This window comes from Schistocerca piceifrons, chromosome 7, assembly GCF_021461385.2.
Source record: "Schistocerca piceifrons isolate TAMUIC-IGC-003096 chromosome 7, iqSchPice1.1, whole genome shotgun sequence".
Taxonomy (NCBI): Eukaryota; Metazoa; Arthropoda; class Insecta; order Orthoptera; family Acrididae; genus Schistocerca; species Schistocerca piceifrons.
Window position 1 is genome coordinate 546,971,742 of NC_060144.1, and position 21,153 is coordinate 546,992,894.

Consider the following 21,153-nt stretch of genomic DNA (forward strand, 5'->3'; position numbering starts at 1 on the left):
CGTATATAAGTCAAACCATCAAGAACAATCAGTAATGGCTTTTAAGAAAATTACGAGACCTGGTCTACAATCCAGTTACTACGTAATATAGAATAAGAGAAAATTACATGAGGGCCGCTGTAGTGGCAGCCATATATCGTGAAAAGAACACATTATATGAACGATAGTAAACTGGAGGATTTGAAAGTGCATTATAGCTTCCTGAGGAAATAGACTACTGAGGTTACTAACATTAATGTTAGATATTACACAGTACGGGTTTAAAGCCTTCGAAAAATTGTTTACAGGCAAGGTTCAACTGATCGTTCAGAATATTGCCGTCTTTGAGCTCTAGATGTTTAAAAATAAATAGCTCTTCCCACAGATCTAGTCTCCGTCCTTTGACCTGTCTATGTAGGATAACCGTGTCTTCTAACTGTTTAGGCGTATGGCCGGTTAACAAGAGGTGTTCAGCAAAGGTAGAGTTGCGAATATTCGTTCCTTTTTTACCTAACAGATGTTCTTTATATCGTGTTTTCACAGCTCTGCCGGTTTGACCAATATAATAAGAGGGGCAGTTATTACAGGTTAGCTTGTAAATACCTGAATTAGAAAACCAATCGCTGGCAATCTCTACTGACTGTACAAGATTTCTTTTTAAACTGTTATCTGTAGAAAAGGAGACGTTACAGTTATATTTTTTATTCAGAAGACGTTTAATCCTATACGATAAGTTACCCAGGAAAGGGATGGAAATAAATTTTTTAGTTTCTGTGGTATCCGTGGGGAGAATATTTCTCAAAGTCGAACATTTTTGGGAGATTTTCTTATTGAGCAGGTAATCGATCATATTCTGGTTATACCCATTATTAACCGCAATCGCTTTGATGACATTCAATTCCTTTTTTTGATCCGCAGGTGATAGAGGAGTGGTTACCATTCGGTGAATGGCGGAATGAAAAAATGCCAATTTATGAGCTTTTGGATGGGTTGAGTCAGCAGGAATGACATTATCAGAATATGTTTCCTTGCGGAAGATATTAAAACGGAAGGAATTATCTTCTATAGAAATTGTTAAATCGAGAAAATTAAGTTCACGTTTATCATTTTGAAGTTCTTTTGTGAAGGAAATTTTTTCGTGTAAACCGTTGAAAGTGTTAAAGAGATGCTCTAATTCATGATCAGTGCCATCAAAAGCAATGAAAATGTCATCAACATACCGTGCATAATAGCGGATTTTGTGGCGTAATTCTGAACTTGAATTGAAGAACGTTGTTTCTAGGGCGTTAATGAAAACCTCTGCTAGAATACCGGCGAGGGGGCTACCCATTGCTAGACCATCTGGTTGTACATACATTTTCCCGTTAAATGTGAAGTAATTGTATTTTAAAATGACCTTGAGCAAACCAATGAGTTCGGCAATCTGAGTTTCACTTAATTTTTTGTGTTTAAGAAGATTCTCTTTTACAAGGTCTATGGTTTCATCAACCGGAACATTTGTGTAAAGGCTGACGATGTCAGAGGACACCAGTCTAGTGTCAGGTGTACAGCTTATAGATTGAATATTGTGGATTAATTCCTTACTGTTTTTTACAGAGAAATTATTTTCAAAAATGAAAGCATCTTTAATTTTAAAATGGAGGCGCCTAGCAAGTGTGTGATGTGGACTGCCTATACCATTCACTATAGGGCGGATCGGGTGATTTTGTTTATGCAGTTTAAACTGACTTCTAAGCACTGGTGGTTTAGGGTTCATATTTATAAGCCCTTTCTTTTGGAACTTATTGAACAAGCTGACGGAATTCGTTAAAGTAGGCCGGATTTCATTTTGCAGTTCAGTAGTAGGATCTACAGTAACCTCAGTGATGTCGTTTTCCTCAAAAAACTTTACAGTCTTCTCTATATATTCATTTTTATAAGCCACGACCACGGTGTTCCCTTTGTCACTCTTAGTGATTAATGCGTCGTGCTCTCTAAGTTTATGATTAATGCTTTTTATTATACTATATTCGCCCGATTGCTTATTAGGAGATAATTTAATTTCTTTTTCTATTATGTTGTTACATTCGTAGGCACATTTGACTTGCTCCGTTTTCTCTAATTTCAGAGATTCTAAACCGATTTTTAGATCTACAATGAGATTACAAATAACTGGATATTTATCGAGTTTAGCAGGCAAGTTATATTTAAGGCCTTTACACAACAAGTCATTTTCGGCCTGCGTAAAAGAGATATTGGTTTTATTTAGTACTCTATCGTAAAATAGGTGCTTAACACTATTGTCTGCTGTATTATCACTTTTACTTGTGGTCCTATCACTAAACTTTAAAAGCTTTCTTTCATGTCTGGCCTTGATTATTTCTTTACGATTAGAGAGCCATTCATTAATACTATTCCACAGGTGGTCAATTTGAAAATTACAAAGATCTTTAAAGGCTTTAGTTAAAAATAGGTGTATACAGTAGGCTTCACTATTAAGGACATCTTTTTTCTTATACAAATTTACTGTGCTCTCGGAAATGACTAAACGCACTAGCTTCTTTTTAATAGAAGGCACCCTGTTACACTGTTTAAAATTTACGTACGCCTTCACATAATCAGGGATAATGTCTTTCTCTAGGCACTGGTGATTAAAGTCAATAGCCATACCTGCTTTCACAATTTTTAATTTGATGTCCATATACCTGGATGCAGCTTTTGATACCTCGGCAGGCAAGAATTTCAGTATTTTAAACATAGCTGCGCTACAGCAATGGTTCCACGTAAATCAGACTAAGAACAGCCGACCAATTGCAAAGGATAAAGTAAACTTTACCTAGGTTTCAATAGATATAAATCTATCTTCTTCAGAAGATGCCTGGGGACAATGAACATCGTAATATATATTAAGGTATGAAACATGAGTCAAGAGTAAAGTTTAACATATATTAAGAAAATATTGTATTACAAGATGTGAGAAAGATTCTTGGTACTTACAGTATTATAACAACATGAAGTGATATGTCCTTATCGTTTAGGCAAACATCTGCGTAGTTACATTAATCATATAAAATATAGCCCTGACACCAGGGTTTGTCAAACAAATAAAATAGGTACATAGAAGTTGCAGAGCGCCTAAGCGACTGAGTAAAATCGGCCAGCGTAGTAGCACAGCGGCCAGGGCAGGTGGCGCTCATGTCGCGAACTATGTGCCGATAGGCGTACTGAAGTAACATTTGAAACATCAATTTTAATTGCGTTCTTAAATAGAGTGATAATAAATAAATTGGCAAGCATTTGACACTCCCGTTATGACATTGTGGGAGGTATAGGAACAATGACGTAGATACATACATCAAAAAGACAGGTGGCGCTTCCGCCGTGAGTTACATGCAGTGGTCTATATAGCCAAAATATAAAGTTATATTACCATATTAGTGAAGCCCATAGAACGTATATAAGTCAAACCATCAAGAACAATCAGTAATGGCTTTTAAGAAAATTACGAGACCTGGTCTACAATCCAGTTACTACGTAATATAGAATAAGAGAAAATTACATGAGGGCCGCTGTAGTGGCAGCCATATATCGTGAAAAGAACACATTATATAAACGATAGTAAACTGGAGGATTTGACCACTGCATGTAACTCACGGCGGAAGCGCCACCTGTCTTTTTGATGTATGTATCTACGTCATTGTTCCTATACCTCCCACAATGTCATAACGGGAGTGTCAAATGCTTGCCAATTTATTTATTATCACTCTATTTAAGAACGCAATTAAAATTGATGTTTCAAATGTTACTTCAGTACGCCTATCGGCACATAGTTCGCGACATGAGCGCCACCTGCCCTGGCCGCTGTGCTACTACGCTGGCCGATTTTACTCAGTCGCTTAGGCGCTCTGCAACTTCTATGTACCTATTTTATTTGTTTGACAAACCCTGGTGTCAGGGCTATATTTTATATGATTAATGTAACTACGCAGATGTTTGCCTAAACGATAAGGACATATCACTTCATGTTGTTATAATACTGTAAGTACCAAGAATCTTTCTCACATCTTGTAATACAATATTTTCTTAATATATGTTAAACTTTACTCTTGACTCATGTTTCATACCTTAATATATATTACGATGTTCATTGTCCCCAGGCATCTTCTGAAGAAGATAGATTTATATCTATTGAAACCTAGGTAAAGTTTACTTTATCCTTTGCAATTGGTCGGCTGTTCTTAGTCTGATTTAAACCTAACTAACCTAAGGACATCACACACATCCATGCTCGAGGCAGGATTCGAACCTGCGACATAGCGGTCACGCGGTTCCAGATTGTAGCGCCTAGAACCGCTCTGCCACCTTGGCCGGCTAACAATCTACAGCAGGGAAGCTTTAATAACTAATGTACGAGCTGAAAATAAAGTAAAACTGAAAATCTGTTAATATGTAACGAAGAAATCGGAAAAAATGTCTGCCTGTGTAGCTGGCACACAAACCCCCAGCCTCAAATAGCAGCTTCAAAAAGGAAAATTTAGATAAAATAATCTGTAGTTGCCTGTCAACTTTACTTCTCCATACAATCACCACCAAATTCAAAAATTTGTTCTACTGTGACACCAAATTATTTTTCCCTCCATCAAAGAACGATACCTTCTGGTATTGATCTCATCACCAGTCGCAAAGGGCCTTCACCTTGGGGAGGGGATGAGATCGGCCTGGTGCCAAGGAAAGATGCTGACATGTATCCAAGCCAAAGAGTCTGAGTTCTTTATTCGTTGGGTTTGCACTGTGAGGCCCCGCATTGTCGTGAAGTGGGTTAGCTTTTAGGTGACCATCCCACTCCATTTGTTTCGGATTGACTTTTGAAGTTTCGTAAGAGTGTCCCAATACACATATAATGGCACCGTATTCTCAAGTGTTACACTTACGAAATATGTTTCAAATATTTTGTGAACCCAAAAACATGTAACCACCGTAGTGCAGTTTTGCAGAGACTACTCGAGTTTTTTGTGCATATCTGAACCTTTCCATAGTTTCAGAGTTCATGTAGTATACCTTTGTCTCGTCCCCGGTCACGATTTTCTTCAGAAATTCTAGCCCCTGTTCTCTGTACTGCTGAAGTCATGTCGAGGCCGAACCCATTCTTCCATTGTTTTGAACATCGGTCACATATTTTAGTATGTACCATGCATAAGACTGCGGTAACCTAATTTCTCTGCGCCAGTATTAAAGAGTGTAACTTTTGAAATCTGAGGCACAGCTGGTGAAAATTCAGATATGGTTAATCGGCATCTTGCAAGCGTAATTTCGTCAACATGCTACACATGTTCATCAGTCACATTCGAATGTCTTTCATCGTAAACATCCGTGCGATCAGACTTGAATTTCTTCATCACTCCCTCACAACGCCATTAGTTATAACACCATTTCGATACATCGACGCCAACCGGTATGGCCGTGTGGTTCTAGGTGATTCAGTCTGGAACCGCGTGACCGCTACGGTCGCAGGTTCGAATCCTGCCTCTGGCATGGATGTGTGTGGTGTCCTTAGGTTAGTTAGGTTTAAGTAGTTCTAAGTTCTAGGGGACTGATGACCTCGGAAATTAAGTCCCATAGTACTCAGAGCCATTTGAACCATTTGATACATCGACAAAATCGATGATATGTCTCGGCAACACTGATTCCTCTCAGTTGGCATGAAGCAAATGACAGAACCTACTTCGCAAATGACAGCAGACACAACAGCACCGTATATTCAATCGCTTGTTGCTTACACGCTAAAGAACATAACAGAGAGCTGTCTGGTACAACGTCACATCCTGAATCGCTTTTTCTAACCGATGAAGCGCTACAAGTTAAATGTATTTGTTATGTTTAGTAGTATGAGGTTAATAAATGAATCTCCCTCGCATAAGAATGTTGTGAGTTTCTAATAAATATTCTACTTTATGATGCAATAGTTGTGGAAAAGGTCATTAAGAATAGTCAGATGGAGAGCAGAACCTTCATAAACATTTAAATTGGTGTGGAGCCTGTGGAAAGGCACTTCGCACAAGTCTGTGAAGCAAGGCTTATACTGAAAGTAGAGACATCCAGGTGAAGTTTGATTATGAATGAGCTGCTACAGACTATTGGTACAGCCCATACAAAGAGATAATCAGATCAATTGTTGTTTTACAGTGCTGATGCCATAAAACCAATAATTTTATGTCACTTTTAGGGTAGCTGAAGACATAGTTTTATTAACATTTCCACACAACCTTTAATGGTGTCCGTAAATTATGTGTGCCTGGTTCAACATTTTCTATTGCAGTTGGGTTGAATTGTAGTAGCTGCCAGTTCAAGTGACTTTGGCTAATTAAGTGACATAGACAACGGCGTCCACGTCCCTACGATTGGGAACAAGTGTCGTGGAAACACTTTTACTGTCTTCCAGTCCTGATGTTATGAATATTCATTGAGAGTGTACGAAATTCATTGATAATATGTAAGCGAGGGCGTCTTAAACGTTCCCTAGGGCGTCTTAAACGTCCCCTCCTCTCCCTGAAAAGTATACTTCTGAGGCTAATTGAAATTACGGAGAAGCGAGAGGTTAGCTTCTCAGCTTTAAAGTGATTACAGAAAGATAGAACATTAAGGTTTAACGTTCCTTGCTTGTCGAGGTTATTAGAGACGGATTGCCGCCCCGGGTTAGTCGAAAAATGAGGAACGAACTGAGCCGTGCTTCTTTCAAGGAAACCATTGAGGCATTTGTCATAAACGATTAGGGGAAACCACGTAAAATCTAAATCTGGATTGGCGGAATGGGATGTGAACCACCGTACTCCCGAATATAAGTGCAATGAGCTAACTACTGCGGTGACGTCACTATAGCTTCGTGTACCTTCATTATAGGACCTGTTCGTCAGTTACAATAACGAAAGGTCAGTAGACATCGTCTTTCTGTAGCGGTGAAGCGAAAACTTCTTTGGACACTCTGTTACACCGTGCAGATTTTTTTTGTCATTAAACGTAACGTTTCACAAAAGCCCAAATTTAAAACATTAGGTTGTTTACAGGGGAGCTTTATGGGAGCATAAGCCTACTGTGAACTACAAGTATTAACAAATGTACCACGAACTTCGTGTTTCCACAGTATTATTGCTGGCCGGTTGAATAACGTCACAGCTGTGGTCGTCACGAAGGAACGTGACTTTTCCGGAGGGAAAGGTCCCAAGGCTACAGTGCGAGAATCGGCTGCAGTAAACAGAGCAAAATAGTAATGCGTTGCAGTCGATGTTGTTGGACAACCGCGATGAATTCTACTTGCTGTCCCAGCATGCAGATCTGCTACAAATGATCACAGCCGAAAATTTCTGTGTTCTTACCGAGCGCCAGTTAGATCTCGCGTACCAGATGCGAGTGTTTGAATGACGTTGCATGACCATGGCTTGAATGTCTGGTGCTACTAACTTCTTAGAACACTCCAGCTACTTGAATTACTCATTTGTTACGCGTTGTTCATTTCAAACAAAACAGCACTACCAGACTGGGAGCATTTACTGCGAAATGCAGAATTTGTCCCGACTGCTTCCCTCCCGGCGCAGATGTAACGACGACACAGATAACGGTTTCGTCTTACAGAGCTTAATACGTTTCTCTGAAGTGGAACGCAGGTCGCCTCACAGTGGTAACACAAGAAAATGGAGTGGAGGGTCCTGTAGGTTCTACATCTCACGGGGCGAGTGAACTAGCATGCGAGCTATTGATCTGCAGCTTTATTAAGAATATTAAAAAGTACGCATTTTTTGTCCAAGATTTGTACCTCATTTTATAGAATGGGAAAGATTGGGAATTAAGTCTGATAGGCAGACATAGTTTTGCGTGACGTGTCGATGATATGAGAGCTTCTACGGAGTGTAACCAGTCAATTCCCAGGCATCTGCAGCGTTTTGAGAAGACCATCATCGAGAGATGGTGTCTTGAAATATGTGTTCTCAGAAGAACAAAGCGAAACCCTCTATACAACATAAATGTTCTTTTGTTGGTGAATAGCGCAACCAGCCGCGAATACCTTTAAAAAGCTGTGTTTCAATGCCACAACCCCGTGGTAGTCAACCTGATTTTTGCCGCTGAATAGTGGGCGTTCCTGTTTTTGTGGTAGGCGGTACGCGTTGGGCGGCAGAGATTTTAAAATCTTTTGCATCGAGTGTTACAATAATTTTGACACAAAGTATTTAATAGGTAATTATTACCAAATGCTTTCACTTGCTATAACTCTACCTCACCACTTTATAAAATAAAGTTCCTTCCCTACTTCATAAGTCACCATTACTGTCGAACTGATGGGCGGCTAGAAAATTTTATTGCCAGCAGAGGCACGAAGGTGGGTGATAGGTGAAAAAGGTTGGCTGCCCCTACTATAGCCGGAATCGAGCTGCCACACTCATCTTCATACGGCTAACATTCAAAATTACATTAATGTTTTGGTCAGAAACACGTCGTCTGCTCCTGCAATACTTTTAAGTGGAGCAGATGACTAGTAGCTGACAAAAATATCAATATAATTGGAAACGTTATGCATACGAAAACGGGCGTAGTACCACGAAACCGTTATGGCACTGAAATATAACTTCTTAAAAAGTGTTTGTGGTTAGTTTGCGTTATTCACCAGTAATCATTAACGACCGTGGAGTTCACAAGATCTTACACGGATAAAATAACATATAAATGATCTTTTCTGCAATCTGGCAATCTGGGCAATGAATTTACCACCAGGAGAAGTGTTTTCTGAACATATTTTGCAAAGGCTTCTGTTATAAAAGCTTGAAGCTTATGCTTTACCTAGCTCTCTTCACTTAACACAAACTTTAATTTCTTTCAAACATTTCCTTTAAGTGTAAAATTTATTGGTTCACTAATTTACCTTAACATTTTCAGCGACGCATCTCCTTCACAATATTAAAAATGCACGTATTAATAAACGTGAAAATTACCAGATGATCATCATTACTATCGGAATAATACATTGAAGAGTTGAAAAATCCTGCTGGAGGAAGACCAATTAGCTTTTTAGTATGCCAGAGGATACTAGAAAAGAATTCCTAGCATTGACCTAAGTAATGAAAGGCACACTGACAAAATGTCAAGACATTTTCTCACGATTTGTGGATCTACAGAAAACCATCGACAACGTAAGGTGCATGAACATGTTAGAACATTCAGATTGAAGTACAGACATATCAATAATGTATAATTTCTGCAAAAACCATGTGGATGTAATAACAGTGAAAGGTCAAGAAAGAGCATGTTAAGAAAGCTCTATGCCCAGTTTGCAGCTTATCAAACTCGCCTACGAATCAGTCAAGGCAGAGGAAGGAAACATCGTAAGAGGTGTAAAATTCTGGGGGTGCCGATACGAATGTCAATATTCATAAACATCTTAATCCTGATGGTCGGAAGTAAAATAGACCTAGAACTGTCGAAAAGAATATGATGCATAGAACGGAATACACCTCAGATACCAACAAAACAAACGTAAAAGTGACAAAATGTGGAAAGTGATAGAATAGTGCAAAAGTGAAACAATTTTCCCACGTATAATGGCCGAAACAAGGAAGGTATCGGAAGCAGAACTGCAGAGCGCAAAACGACTTCTGTGAAAGATCGCGACTTGCTATCAGTTTTTTTTTATAGAAATGGGAAAGAATTCCCTGAAACTGCGAGTCATGACCACATAAGTGTTTGAAAATGGAAGAAAGGCTGTCGGAAATACGAAGAAAAAGTTAGTGGAAGCGTTTGTAATATCTGAGTAATGAAGTATGCTAGAAATTAAGAGGACAGATGAAGTGCTAAAAGTAGAACCAGGAGCTTAGGTGAAGAAAGATGTCTAGAGAAAACTCCTATCATAGGTTGACACATATTAGCTGGTTATGGCTCTGAGCACTATGGGACTTAACATCTATGGTCATCAGTCCCCTAGAACTTAGAACTACGTAAACCTAACTAACCTAAGGACAGCACACAACACCCAGCCATCACGTGGCAGAGAAAATCCCTGACCCCGCCGGGAATCGAACCCGGGAACCCGGGCGTGGGAAGCGAGAACGCTACCGCACGACCACGAGATGCGCCATATTAGCTGGTCATCCGCTACTACATCGAGAAACATAAATTTGTGCCTGCAGGAGCTGCAGAGAAAAGAATTGCTGCAGTGGAAGAAGACTAAAGGTACACTGGTCATAACACAGAATTTAGCTGTGGAATATAAGAGCAAAACAGTTGAATATGAAGGAAATCATCGTGAAGGTTAAGCGTGTGGTCAATAGGTTCAGCGTGTTTAATTGCCACACCGACCTAGATTCTGTTCGCGAAATGATGAGCAAGGTAGGAAAAAGGGTATGTGGACGACTCAGCATCAGGAAGACAGATGAGGAGCAACGTGAAGGAGGGGCAGTGCCACTACAGTATGATAACAGCATGCACAAGAACACTCCGCTAATTCTCTGCCTGTTACTGTTATGACTAACTCAAAGTTGTCATTGACACTAAGAAATTTTCATTAATTCTATGGTCATACCCATGAAATTATTCTAGGCTACAGAGCGCATTACACTGTAATACAAATCAGCTTAACTGCACATATTGCAAGTGGCTACCATCAAGGCATATACAATGGAGCGCCAAAGAAACTGGTATAGGCATGCGTATTCAAATACAGAGATACTTAAACAGGCAGAATACGGCGCTGCGGTTGGTAACGCCTGTATAACACAAGTGTGCACCGCAGTTGTGAAGCCGGTTACTACGACTACAAGGGCAGGTTATCCAGATTTAAGTGAGTTTGAACGTGGTATTATAGTCAGCGCACGAGCGATGAGACCCAGTATCTTCTAGGTGGCGATGAACTGGGGACTTTCCCGTACGACCATTTCATGAGTGCACCGTGAATGTCAGTAATCCGGTAAAACATCAAATCTCCGACATCGTTGCGGCCGGAAAAAGATCGTGCAAGAGCGGGACCAACAACGACTGAAGAGATTCGTTCAACGTGACAGATGTGCAACTCACATTATTACAGATTTCAGTGCTGGGCCATTAACAAGTTTCAGCGTGCGAACCATCCAACTAAGCATCATCGATATGGGCTTTCAGAGCTGAAGGCCGACTGGTGTACCCTTGATGACTGCACGACACAAAGTTATACCATGTCCATTATATTTATCCGGGCTGTTATGCCGTGGTCGGTTGATGAATTCTGTGATGATTCCCAACGTTTCGTCTCCGACTGCGGGAGACATCTTCAAGGGGCGTGACGTCACGTGTTTTGAAAACGTCAGTGCAATTGGCCGCTGTCCGTCGGCGTCGATCGCCGTTGCCATCACCCAGTAGTGGACGAGTGGTACACATCTTCTTTAACACCGGCATCCATATACCGTTTAATTTGACGCCCTCCTCCTTTCGGTTGAAATTATTTGGGTGTTTAGCGATTTCGATTGCCTCCCTGTAGAGCCTTTCGTAGTATCCGCTCGTGGCCGCTAGTACTTGCGTCTCCTCGAAACGAATATTGTGGTTCCCTGGCTGGAAAGCATGCTCCGCAACAGCTGATCGTTCCGTTCCTCCTCTTCTACAATTTCCCTTGTGCTCTTCCAAACGTTTAGAAACAGTTCTTTTGGTGGTACCCACATAAACATCACCACAGCTGCATGGGATCCTATACACTCCAGAATTTTCCAATGGTTCGCGAGCGTCCTTGGCAGGCCTAAGGTATTCCTGTATCTTCCTGGTGGGCTTGTAAATTACGGTAACATTCCGCTTCGTCAAGATCCTCCCTATTCTTTCCGTTACATTTTTAACAAACGGCAGGAAAACCTTAGATTTTGCAGTAGCCTGTACGTCAGTATGATTTCTGCGTGGCTGCCTCAACGCACGTTATATTTCGGCGGACGAATATCCGTTCTTCGTTAGTGCGTTGTGGAGATGTTCCATCTCAGCGTCGAGCAACTCAGGTTCACAAATATTTCTAGCTCTGTCCGCTAACGTCTTGATAACACCCCGCTTCTGTTGTGGGTGGTGGTTCGAATCCCGGTGCAAATAACGGCCCGTGTGCGTGGGTTTGCGGTACACTGAGTGGCCCAAACTACCATTTTCGTTTCTAAACACAAGCACATCGAGGAAATGTAGTTTGCCGTCTACCTCCTCCTCCATTGTAAACTGAATTCTTGAGTTTGTACTGTTCTGAACAGTACAAACGTAAGTGCAATTGGCCGCTGTCCGTCGCCGCCGATCGCCGTTGCCATCACCCAGTAGTGGACTGTTCTGAACAGTACAAACTCAAGAATTCAGTTTACAATGGAGGAGGAGGTAGACGGCAAACTACATTTCCTCGATGTGCTTGTGTTTAGAAACGAAAATGGTAGTTTGGGCCACTCAGTGTACCGCAAACCCACGCACACGGGCCGTTATTTGCACCGGGATTCGAACCACCACCCACAACAGAAGCGGGGTGTTATCAAGACGTTAGCGGACAGAGCTAGAAATATTTGTGAACCTGAGTTGCCCGACGCTGAGATGGAACATCTCCACAACGCACTAACGAAGAACGGATATTCGTCCGCCGAAATATAACGTGCGTTGAGGCAGCCACGCAGAAATCATACTGACGTACAGGCTACTGCAAAATCTAAGGTTTTCCTGCCGTTTGTTAAAAATGTAACGGGAAGAATAGGGAGGATCTTGACGAAGCGGAATATTACCGTAATTTACAAGCCCACCAGGAAGATACAGGAATACCTTAGGCCTGCCAAGGACGCTCGCCAACCATTGGAAAAATCTGGAGTGTATAGGATCCCATGCAGCTGTGGTGATGTTTATGTGGGTACCGCCAAAAGAACTGTTTCTAAACGTTTGGAAGAGCACAAGGGAAATTGTAGAAGAGGAGAAACGGAACGATCAGCTGTTGCGGAGCATGCTTTCCAGCCAGGGAACCACAATATTCGTTTCGAGGAGACGCAAGTACTAGCGGCCACGAGCGGATACTACGAAAGGCTCTACAGGGAGGCAATCGAAATCGCTAAACACCCAAATAATTTCAACCGAAAGGAGGAGGGCGTCAAATTAAACGGTATATGGATGCCGGTGTTAAAGAAGATGTGTACCACTCGTCCACTACTGGGTGATGGCAACGGCGATCGACGGCGACGGACAGCGGCCAATTGCACTGACGTTTTCAAAACACGTGACGTCACGCCGCGGCGCGGGGGCGCGCGGACACGGAATTTAGCGGCAGTCGGTAGCGAGCCAGTGTGTGTGTTGGACCTTCCATCAAGCTACGGACCCGCTTGAAGATGTCTCCCGCATTCGGAGACGAAACGTTGGGAAACACCACAGAATTCATCAACCGACCACGGCATAACAGCCCGGATAATTATAATGGACATGATATTTCCGGCCGTGAAAGTTTACATTTTAGTAACAAAGTTATACGCCTCGCCTGGACCCATCGACACCGATATTGGACTGTTGATGACTGGAAACAAGTTGTCTGGTCGGACGAGTCTTGTTTCAAATTGTATTGAGCGGATGACGTGTAGGGGTATGGAGACAGCCTATTGAATCTATGGACCCTTACGTCAGTAGGGAACTGTGCAAGCTGGTGGACGCTCTGTAACTGTGTGTGGCGCATGGTGTTGGAGTGATATGGGACCCCTGATACGTCTAGATACGATTCTGACAGGTGACACGTCCTGTCCGATCAACGGAATACATTCAAGTCCATTGTGCATTCCCGAACTTGGGAAATTCCAGCAGTAATATGTTACACCCCACACGTCCAGAATTGCTACAGAGTGGCTTCAGGAACACTATTCTGAGTTTAAACACTTCCGCTGCCCACCAAACTCTTCAGACATGAACATTATTGAGCATATGTGGTATGCCTTGCAACGTGCTGTTAAGAAGAGATCTCCAACCCCTCGTACTCTTCCGGATTTATGGACAGCCCTGCAGATTCACGGTGTCAGTTCCCTCCAGCACTACTTCAGGCATTACTCGAGTCGATGCCACGTCGTATTCCGGCATTTCTGCCTGCGCGCGGGGGCCCTAGACGATATTAGGCACGTGTACTAGTTTCTTTGGCTCTTCAGTGTAATACATACAACCATTATCTTTACATTTTAGGACGTATTATACTTTCTGTTAAAGTCAGTGACAATAATATTGTTATGTCTTTCTTGTTAAAGTATACGAAGGAAAGACAGTACTGTGTCACAATAAATTTTGCGAAGTGTAGCTGCAAATAATCTAATTGCTACACGTTGTGAAAATAACATTAGTTCAACGCATTCTGTTAACGTTTTTGCAACTAGTGCATTCAACATTTTATTTTAACTGCAAATTCTGCACTCAAATGAGAAAAATTATTAAACGAAATTAACATTTTGTACCAATTTGGAACCAGCAACTAAATTCACACTATAGAAATAGCACCAAGTGAGGGTTCTTAGCTAAATTGATCATCCTGAAATGCATGGTGCCACTCAGACAGCATGATACACTGCGTGGGAAAAACGAGAGCCCCTTGCGTCAATATTTCGATGTTATCAATGAACAGCAGCAGAAATGGGACACAACATGTAGCTTTAACTAATTATCAGACAGAGAAATGTATGAACTGCGGAACACATTGAATAATTACAAGAAAACAACATATTTCTATTTATCTTTTATAATCAATTTATTTTTCACTGTCTGCATTGGGCAAATGTGTCAACTACAGTGATCTGGATGGAGGTGGGAATGCTGGAATGCCTGCTGCAACCAACAACAATCACGGTCTCCTTCTTGTGCTACCAATTTTCCCTAGCGTTTGTCCCGTCTGACGCGGTAGGAGTTTGCAGATCTTTTATCTTATTATTTAACCATATGGTGAAATGCTCTACCTGGCACCACATTGGTCAAAGTTAGCCTAATGGAGACAGGCAGCGACTGCCGTCTGTCTGTGACTAGTGTAATCTTTGTTCAGTGCGTTATCATGTTATAGCAGTTTGTGTATCGTATTCTCTGCGGCGCAATTTGAGAATCAGGTGGTATTTGCCTAAACAAGCGTGGGAGATCTCCTAGAAAACACACTCTTTATGGCCGGTGTACCAGACCACGGTCGATAATCCAACGCGCCCATTCGATCCAGGTATGGCTAACCAATTTGTCCCGCAAGCGTGTTACGCGGTGGGAAATAGGAATTAAAATCTGGAAAAAAAGAATACTGTGTAGGGCATTACATCTCAACGACCGGTATGGTGTTGAAGCTGTAAAAAAGCTCAACGTGTAAAAATTAGGATATTCATATATGGTTTGGTCGAACGATTTTCAAGGGTTGTTCGGAAAGTATGGTCAGATTTCTTATAAAATATAAACTATCACAGATTTCTTTCAAAAACCTGTTTTCATGTAATTCCCTAAATGTTTCTATATTTTTATACATAGTTTTCGTATTTGTTTAAACATTTGTCATAACATTTTTCAAGCTTTTCCATCCCTAAGTCGTAGACGTCTGCCGCCGTATGAGGATAACCAGACTTTCACAGTTTCTTTGACTTCGTCATCTGTTCCCGAAGCGCGTTTCGCCGAGAAACTCCATTAGATAGGGGAAAGAGTGAAAATTGCTTTACGTCAATTCTGGACTGTACGGTGGGCGAACAATCTGTTCCCATTCAAAAGATCTGATTAGATTTTGGATGTGAACGGCCGATTGGGGTCTGACATTGTCATACAGCAAGAGAACTCCGGACGTCAGAAGACCAGATAGATTATTCTGTATTTCTGCATTTTGTGATGGTCGAAAACATGTGTTTTTCAGTAAGCAGCGTTGGAAGCAAATGTGCGTATAGTTCGCGAAATTGGAACATTACAGAGACAATTTGATGCAAAGTTGTTCTACCTAAATTCGGAAGTTCCAGAGCGAGATTCGAAATTCGGAATTGTCATTCTTTACGAATCTTTTCGTCCAAGGCTGTGACCAAATCTCCTTGCATCATTTATGGTCGGCCTGGTCGTGGTTCATCATAAACATATTCCCGTACGTCCTTGAAACCTCTCGCACTCTGCTGTAACTCATCGTATTGGGGCCACACACCTCACTTGTCTGCTGATGAATTTCCACTTCTGCAACGTTCCTTACTATCAAAAACCGATTCAATGGGCATATTTCACAGTTGGCGGGCTGATGAATTCTTTTAAACGTATTGAACGGATAGCATAAATAGCGCGCTGAGACGACGTCAATGGAAATAGCGTTGTGTTACGAGCGACGCCAGGAGCCATTGCGCAGTCGCGTTTCAGTGTTTGCACGACAATGGATTAGCTACGGCGATTCGGAACCTACTCCCGGAATGACCCTCATACATACACGTGATACGGAAAAACGTTTTGTGGTGATAAATAGCAGTAGCTCTCAGGTGGACGAGGACGAGGAAGGCAAGAGTGATAAAATGGAAAATAATGGCAACATCTCTACTTAATGCGTAATTCATAGTTTAGATGTTGCTAGACTGATACTTTTAAAACAATGTGTATAATATTTACGTTGAGTATTGGTTCCTTTCTTTGTTTAACATGAGATTGGAAGATGTAAGTAATAGAGTACGCCGAATACTCCGATAGGTGATGTTGAATGGAGTGGACGATAAAGGCGGAAATGTTATTGATTAACACAGTGATAACTGTGCAATAATTCGTAACACTTCGAGGCACCAGCAGTCGCTACTGCTGCTGGGTCTCACCTTGCGCCGGAAGAAGTCGATGTTGGTCCTGACGGTGCGGTGGTGCAGGTGCTGCAGGGGCCGCACGTTGTTCGCCAGAGGCGCCTTCTGCTCCGTGAAGGGGCCCTGCATCAGCCGCCGCATCGAGTACATCTGCAAAACGAAAGGCCGCAACGCGTCACTCCGCCGTACGTAAGCTGACACGTACAGGCTGACCGATTATTTAGCGTGATCGAGTGTATTTTCACACTGAAGATGCAATGAAGGAAGCACCAGAAAATATCTGAAGTATAAACTAAAGTACAAAAGGAGAAATAGTAACTTTGATGGTTGTTCATGATGTAATTCTGCCAGAGACAGCAAAGGAATGGATACTGTCAAGAAAAGCTGCTGTAGGGGGAATATCAACAAAAGGAAAACTTGTTAACAGAATTTAGTCTATTGAAATCAGGGATGGCTGACCAAATGAGTTAGTAAAAGTGGCATTAAAATAGTAAATGAGTTTTGCGACATTGGCTGGAAAATAACTGACGACATTCAAATTAGAGTGGATAAAAAATGCGGATTTTTCATTAGCAAGAAAAGTATTCCTGAAAAATCAGAAGGTTGTTAACATATATTTAATATAAATTTAGGTGTTACGAATTGTGACCTCTAGGTGTTTGTACGGACTCCCGCTTCTTACAGATATCGAACGAGGACGATAAACAGTTTACATAAGTATAGTGTGCCACAGAAGAATACTGAAGAGCTGAGTAGGCCGAATAACTAATAGGAGAGGACGAGATAAGGAACAAAATTATGAAGAAATTATAAGGAATGTGGGCGGTAGTAGTTATCAGGAGATGAAGAGACTTGTATGGGGTAAAATGACGTGGCGAGCTGCATCAAAAAATCTCCTGACTGAAAACCACTAAAGAACATAAAAGTGCAAGGGTCTACAATTATTACGTTTGGTTGACAATATAGCCCATTTGCCAGATCTTAGGAGGTCTTAGAAAAGTTGTTTAAAGAGATCGATAGCACATTTATCACAAAAAAAGGCTCTGAGCACTATGGGACTTAACTTCTGCGGTCACCAGTCCCCTAGAACTTAGAACTACTTAAACCTAACTAACCTAAGGACATCACACACATGCAAGCCCGAAGATTTTTCATTAGCCATGCCCGGTCGCGCGGTTACAGACTGTAGCGCCTAGAACCGCTCGTCCTCTCCGGCCGGCATATATCACAAAATATTACCTTAAGACAAACACAGAAAATCTGAATACGATGAAGAGAAAGGGCTATAATGTCCTCTTTCTATCGAAATTGACTTAAGAAACCTCCAGTAAAACCAAAAGTACAATTTTCAAACTTTCAGAAAGCCAACAACTATCAAAGTCTCTATCTAGAACTTGACTTGCCATCTAGAGTAATATAAAAGGCATTCTTAACATCGATGGTTCATAGCATGCTTAGTATGTCAATAGACGCAAGTGAAATACACAGAACATTCATCCATTACACATGCGCAACACTGCATATATGATGAAATGACAGCAACCTGCTGCCTTTTGTGATTCTCTGCTTTTTATTTACCATGACTGCTTTCGAATCACGCAGTAACTCATCAACAAATGGTACTGCTGTGTCAAGACCTCACACTTGCTCAACTAGCAAACAACAACACAGACTGCATATGGGGACACAGACCTCGCAGGGAACAGCTCTTGAGACAACAGAGAAGAGATGACCTTGCTCTGACCAACACCAGGTGACAACCCAAGCGCTGCCAGAGGTCAATAGTCCCATGGACTGTTTTCTCCTCTAGTGACCACATGCCCAAAACTAGTACCTACAGTATCCTAGCATCCAGGCAGCATCTAGGCTGGCGCACAAGTATTTGGTAGGGTCAAATCGTTGAAGAAACAGCCATCTTACTAATAGTTTTTGTTAAGAAACCGAGCTGTACACTGAAAAGATGTGGCCTCCAAAACTGTGATGAAAAATTGAACTTTGTAATACTTGACTTTGTTTTACATCAGCAGTATAGTGGACTTAACGTTTGCTCGATGGATGTCTCTGCCCAGGTATTGCTACTGCTCCAGCAGATGCAGTGTACTCACGAGCTCCTGATCGAGCAGCTGGTGGCCATCCTCACATCGCCTCCAGAGCTCTCCAAACTCCTCTTCAGGTCTACACCATTTTAAAGAGTTTCCAAGCGGTGACCCTGCCCTTACAGCAGTTTGATAAGAAGGTCAAGATGTCGGCGAGCTATGTTACTTGCATGGAACAGCACTTCTTAGCTCATGGCATAACGAGTGAGACCGAGCAGCGTGCCTTATTTCTGGCATACATGGAACAAGTCATTTACCACCTTCTGAAATTCCTTATCCCCGAGGTGGAAGCCCATGCTCTGCCGTATGACAGTCTAAAGTCCAGTTTTTACAATATGTTGAGCCCCAATAGTATGTGGCAGCAGCCAATCACATATCTTTCAGCTGCTTCAGACGTAACAGAGAGTCTTACCATGAATGGATTGCCCATCTCTATGGTTCATTTCGTGACTGCCATTGCCAGTGTAGTAATCTTCAGTGTAAGCAATCATATGTGTCTTCTTTCGTCTGGGACATGATTTTCGTGCACAACCTCAAAGACTGACTATGCACAAATCTTCTAAAATTGGAAGACCCTTCCATAATAACGTGTTTTCCCAATATAAGAGCTTTCGAACTGTCTTTCACATCGTCAGATACCTTGCAGCATCCATCACAAGTGCTTGCCACCAGATCAGTGCGATGCCTTCGGGAACCCCCCTCCCCCCATTCCCCCACCCATGATGCATTCACACAATGCAGGCCGGCAACGACTCAGCGCTCAGACGCCACTCTAGAGAGCTCCCTTCTCATAGCCTGTGTTTTATTAATCACCAGAGACACCTACGCAATTACGTACTCGCTAAGTACACCTCTTGTGGGAAACCCAGAAATATCGCTGATGTGTGTCAAGCATTGTTCAAAATAAATGCCGACTGTTCCCATATGGACCCCTCAGACTTTGGGGTGGACGACAGGGTGGATCAGTCAGCGGATGTATCCTACATCCAACGTGTGCTTCCCCATTCAGACCTATCTCGATCGTAACAGTAACCATCAACAACATGCCCATCGAGTTGCAGATAGACATGCGGTCGTGTGTGACCACGATAGATCGACGATCCTAATATCATTTGGGGTCCACTCTACTTCAGCTTTGTGACACTCCCCACTTCATTGTTACAGCAATAATATTGCCGAAGTCAAGCGCCAATTTACAGCCCAACTCCAGTACCTCATAGCCTGAATTTGTTCTTGGACACCTGGAGACAAGGGTCTCTCTGTCCTGGATCAGTTCAACGCTCTAGACTTACAAACTGATGACTCTGTCCTCAGTGTCAAGTCACTTTTCACCAAACTTTATCTAAAAGACCACTCTTCCCATTCAGTAGTGTTCCTGAAATCCTCCTAGGACATCAAAGATACCGAGACTCATGTTGCTCTTTTCACATCAGTGATACTGAAGTTCTTGAAAGCCAGAAATGTTCCTTTCAGATTCAGAGACAAACTTTCTCTGGAGCTACAGCAATTGCAAGATGAGGGTATTTTCACTCCCATTCCAAACTACCAAAGGGTCACCCACAGAAATACCATAGGATAACTAAAGGGTGGATGCTGCATAGGCAGGGTTTTCCAGACAACCATTAACGCCCAGTCTGTCTTAGACCCTTATCCCACTTCCAAGGTAGAGGACATTCTGAGATGCCTTGTGGGTGGCAAAGTGTTTTTCAAGTTTCAACATTGTGATACGTATCTCCATCTTCCATTGACCATGAATTCCAATGCTTTCTTCAATTCTCCTTTTAGACTTTTTCAGTATAACAGAGTTCCATTAGGCATTTCAATTGCTCTGGCCATATTTCAGCACCAGCTCAAACACTTTCTGGGACTCTAAACAGGCCCTACTCCAGCCCATGTGCCTCATGGCAGACCCTCCAAGACCCTAATCTTGGCGGTTGATGAATCAGACTGGGGTTTTGGTGAGGTAACTTTACAGGCACATGTGGTTTACAGCGTGAAGGACCCTGCTGTATCTGTGTCTAGGTCCCCCTCCTCTGCACAGTGTAACTACAGTCACACAGAAAAAGAAACCCTAGAGATCTTAGTTGGTATAAAAAAGTTTAATGGCCATATATATGGCCACCATTTCACACTGTTGATGAACCACTAGCCACTACTGTCCCTTTTGAACACGTCAGCAAATATTCTGACCAAAACAGCATGCCACCTCAAGCGATCGGCTCTGTTTCGTTCAAGTTATAATTATGACTTTCTGTATCATTTAAGAACTCAATGTGCTAAGCCTGCACTCCTCTCACATCTGTCCCTGGTCAGGACTTTTCCTTTGATGTGGATCCCAATGTATGCTTCTACCTGGA

The 21,153-nt window shown here is 42.0% G+C and overlaps 1 protein-coding gene across 2 annotated transcripts in view; it reads right to left on the bottom strand.

Annotated features, from left to right (window-relative positions):
* LOC124805071 (carbonic anhydrase-related protein 10-like) overlaps positions 1-21,153 on the bottom strand; it is a 925,040-nt gene that overhangs the window by 42,270 nt on the left and 861,617 nt on the right. For both annotated transcript variants that reach the window (XM_047265497.1, XM_047265498.1), the window contains one exon: positions 16,719-16,850. In XM_047265497.1, coding sequence (XP_047121453.1) covers positions 16,719-16,850 — 132 coding nt within the window. The remainder of the gene's footprint in view (positions 1-16,718; positions 16,851-21,153) is intronic.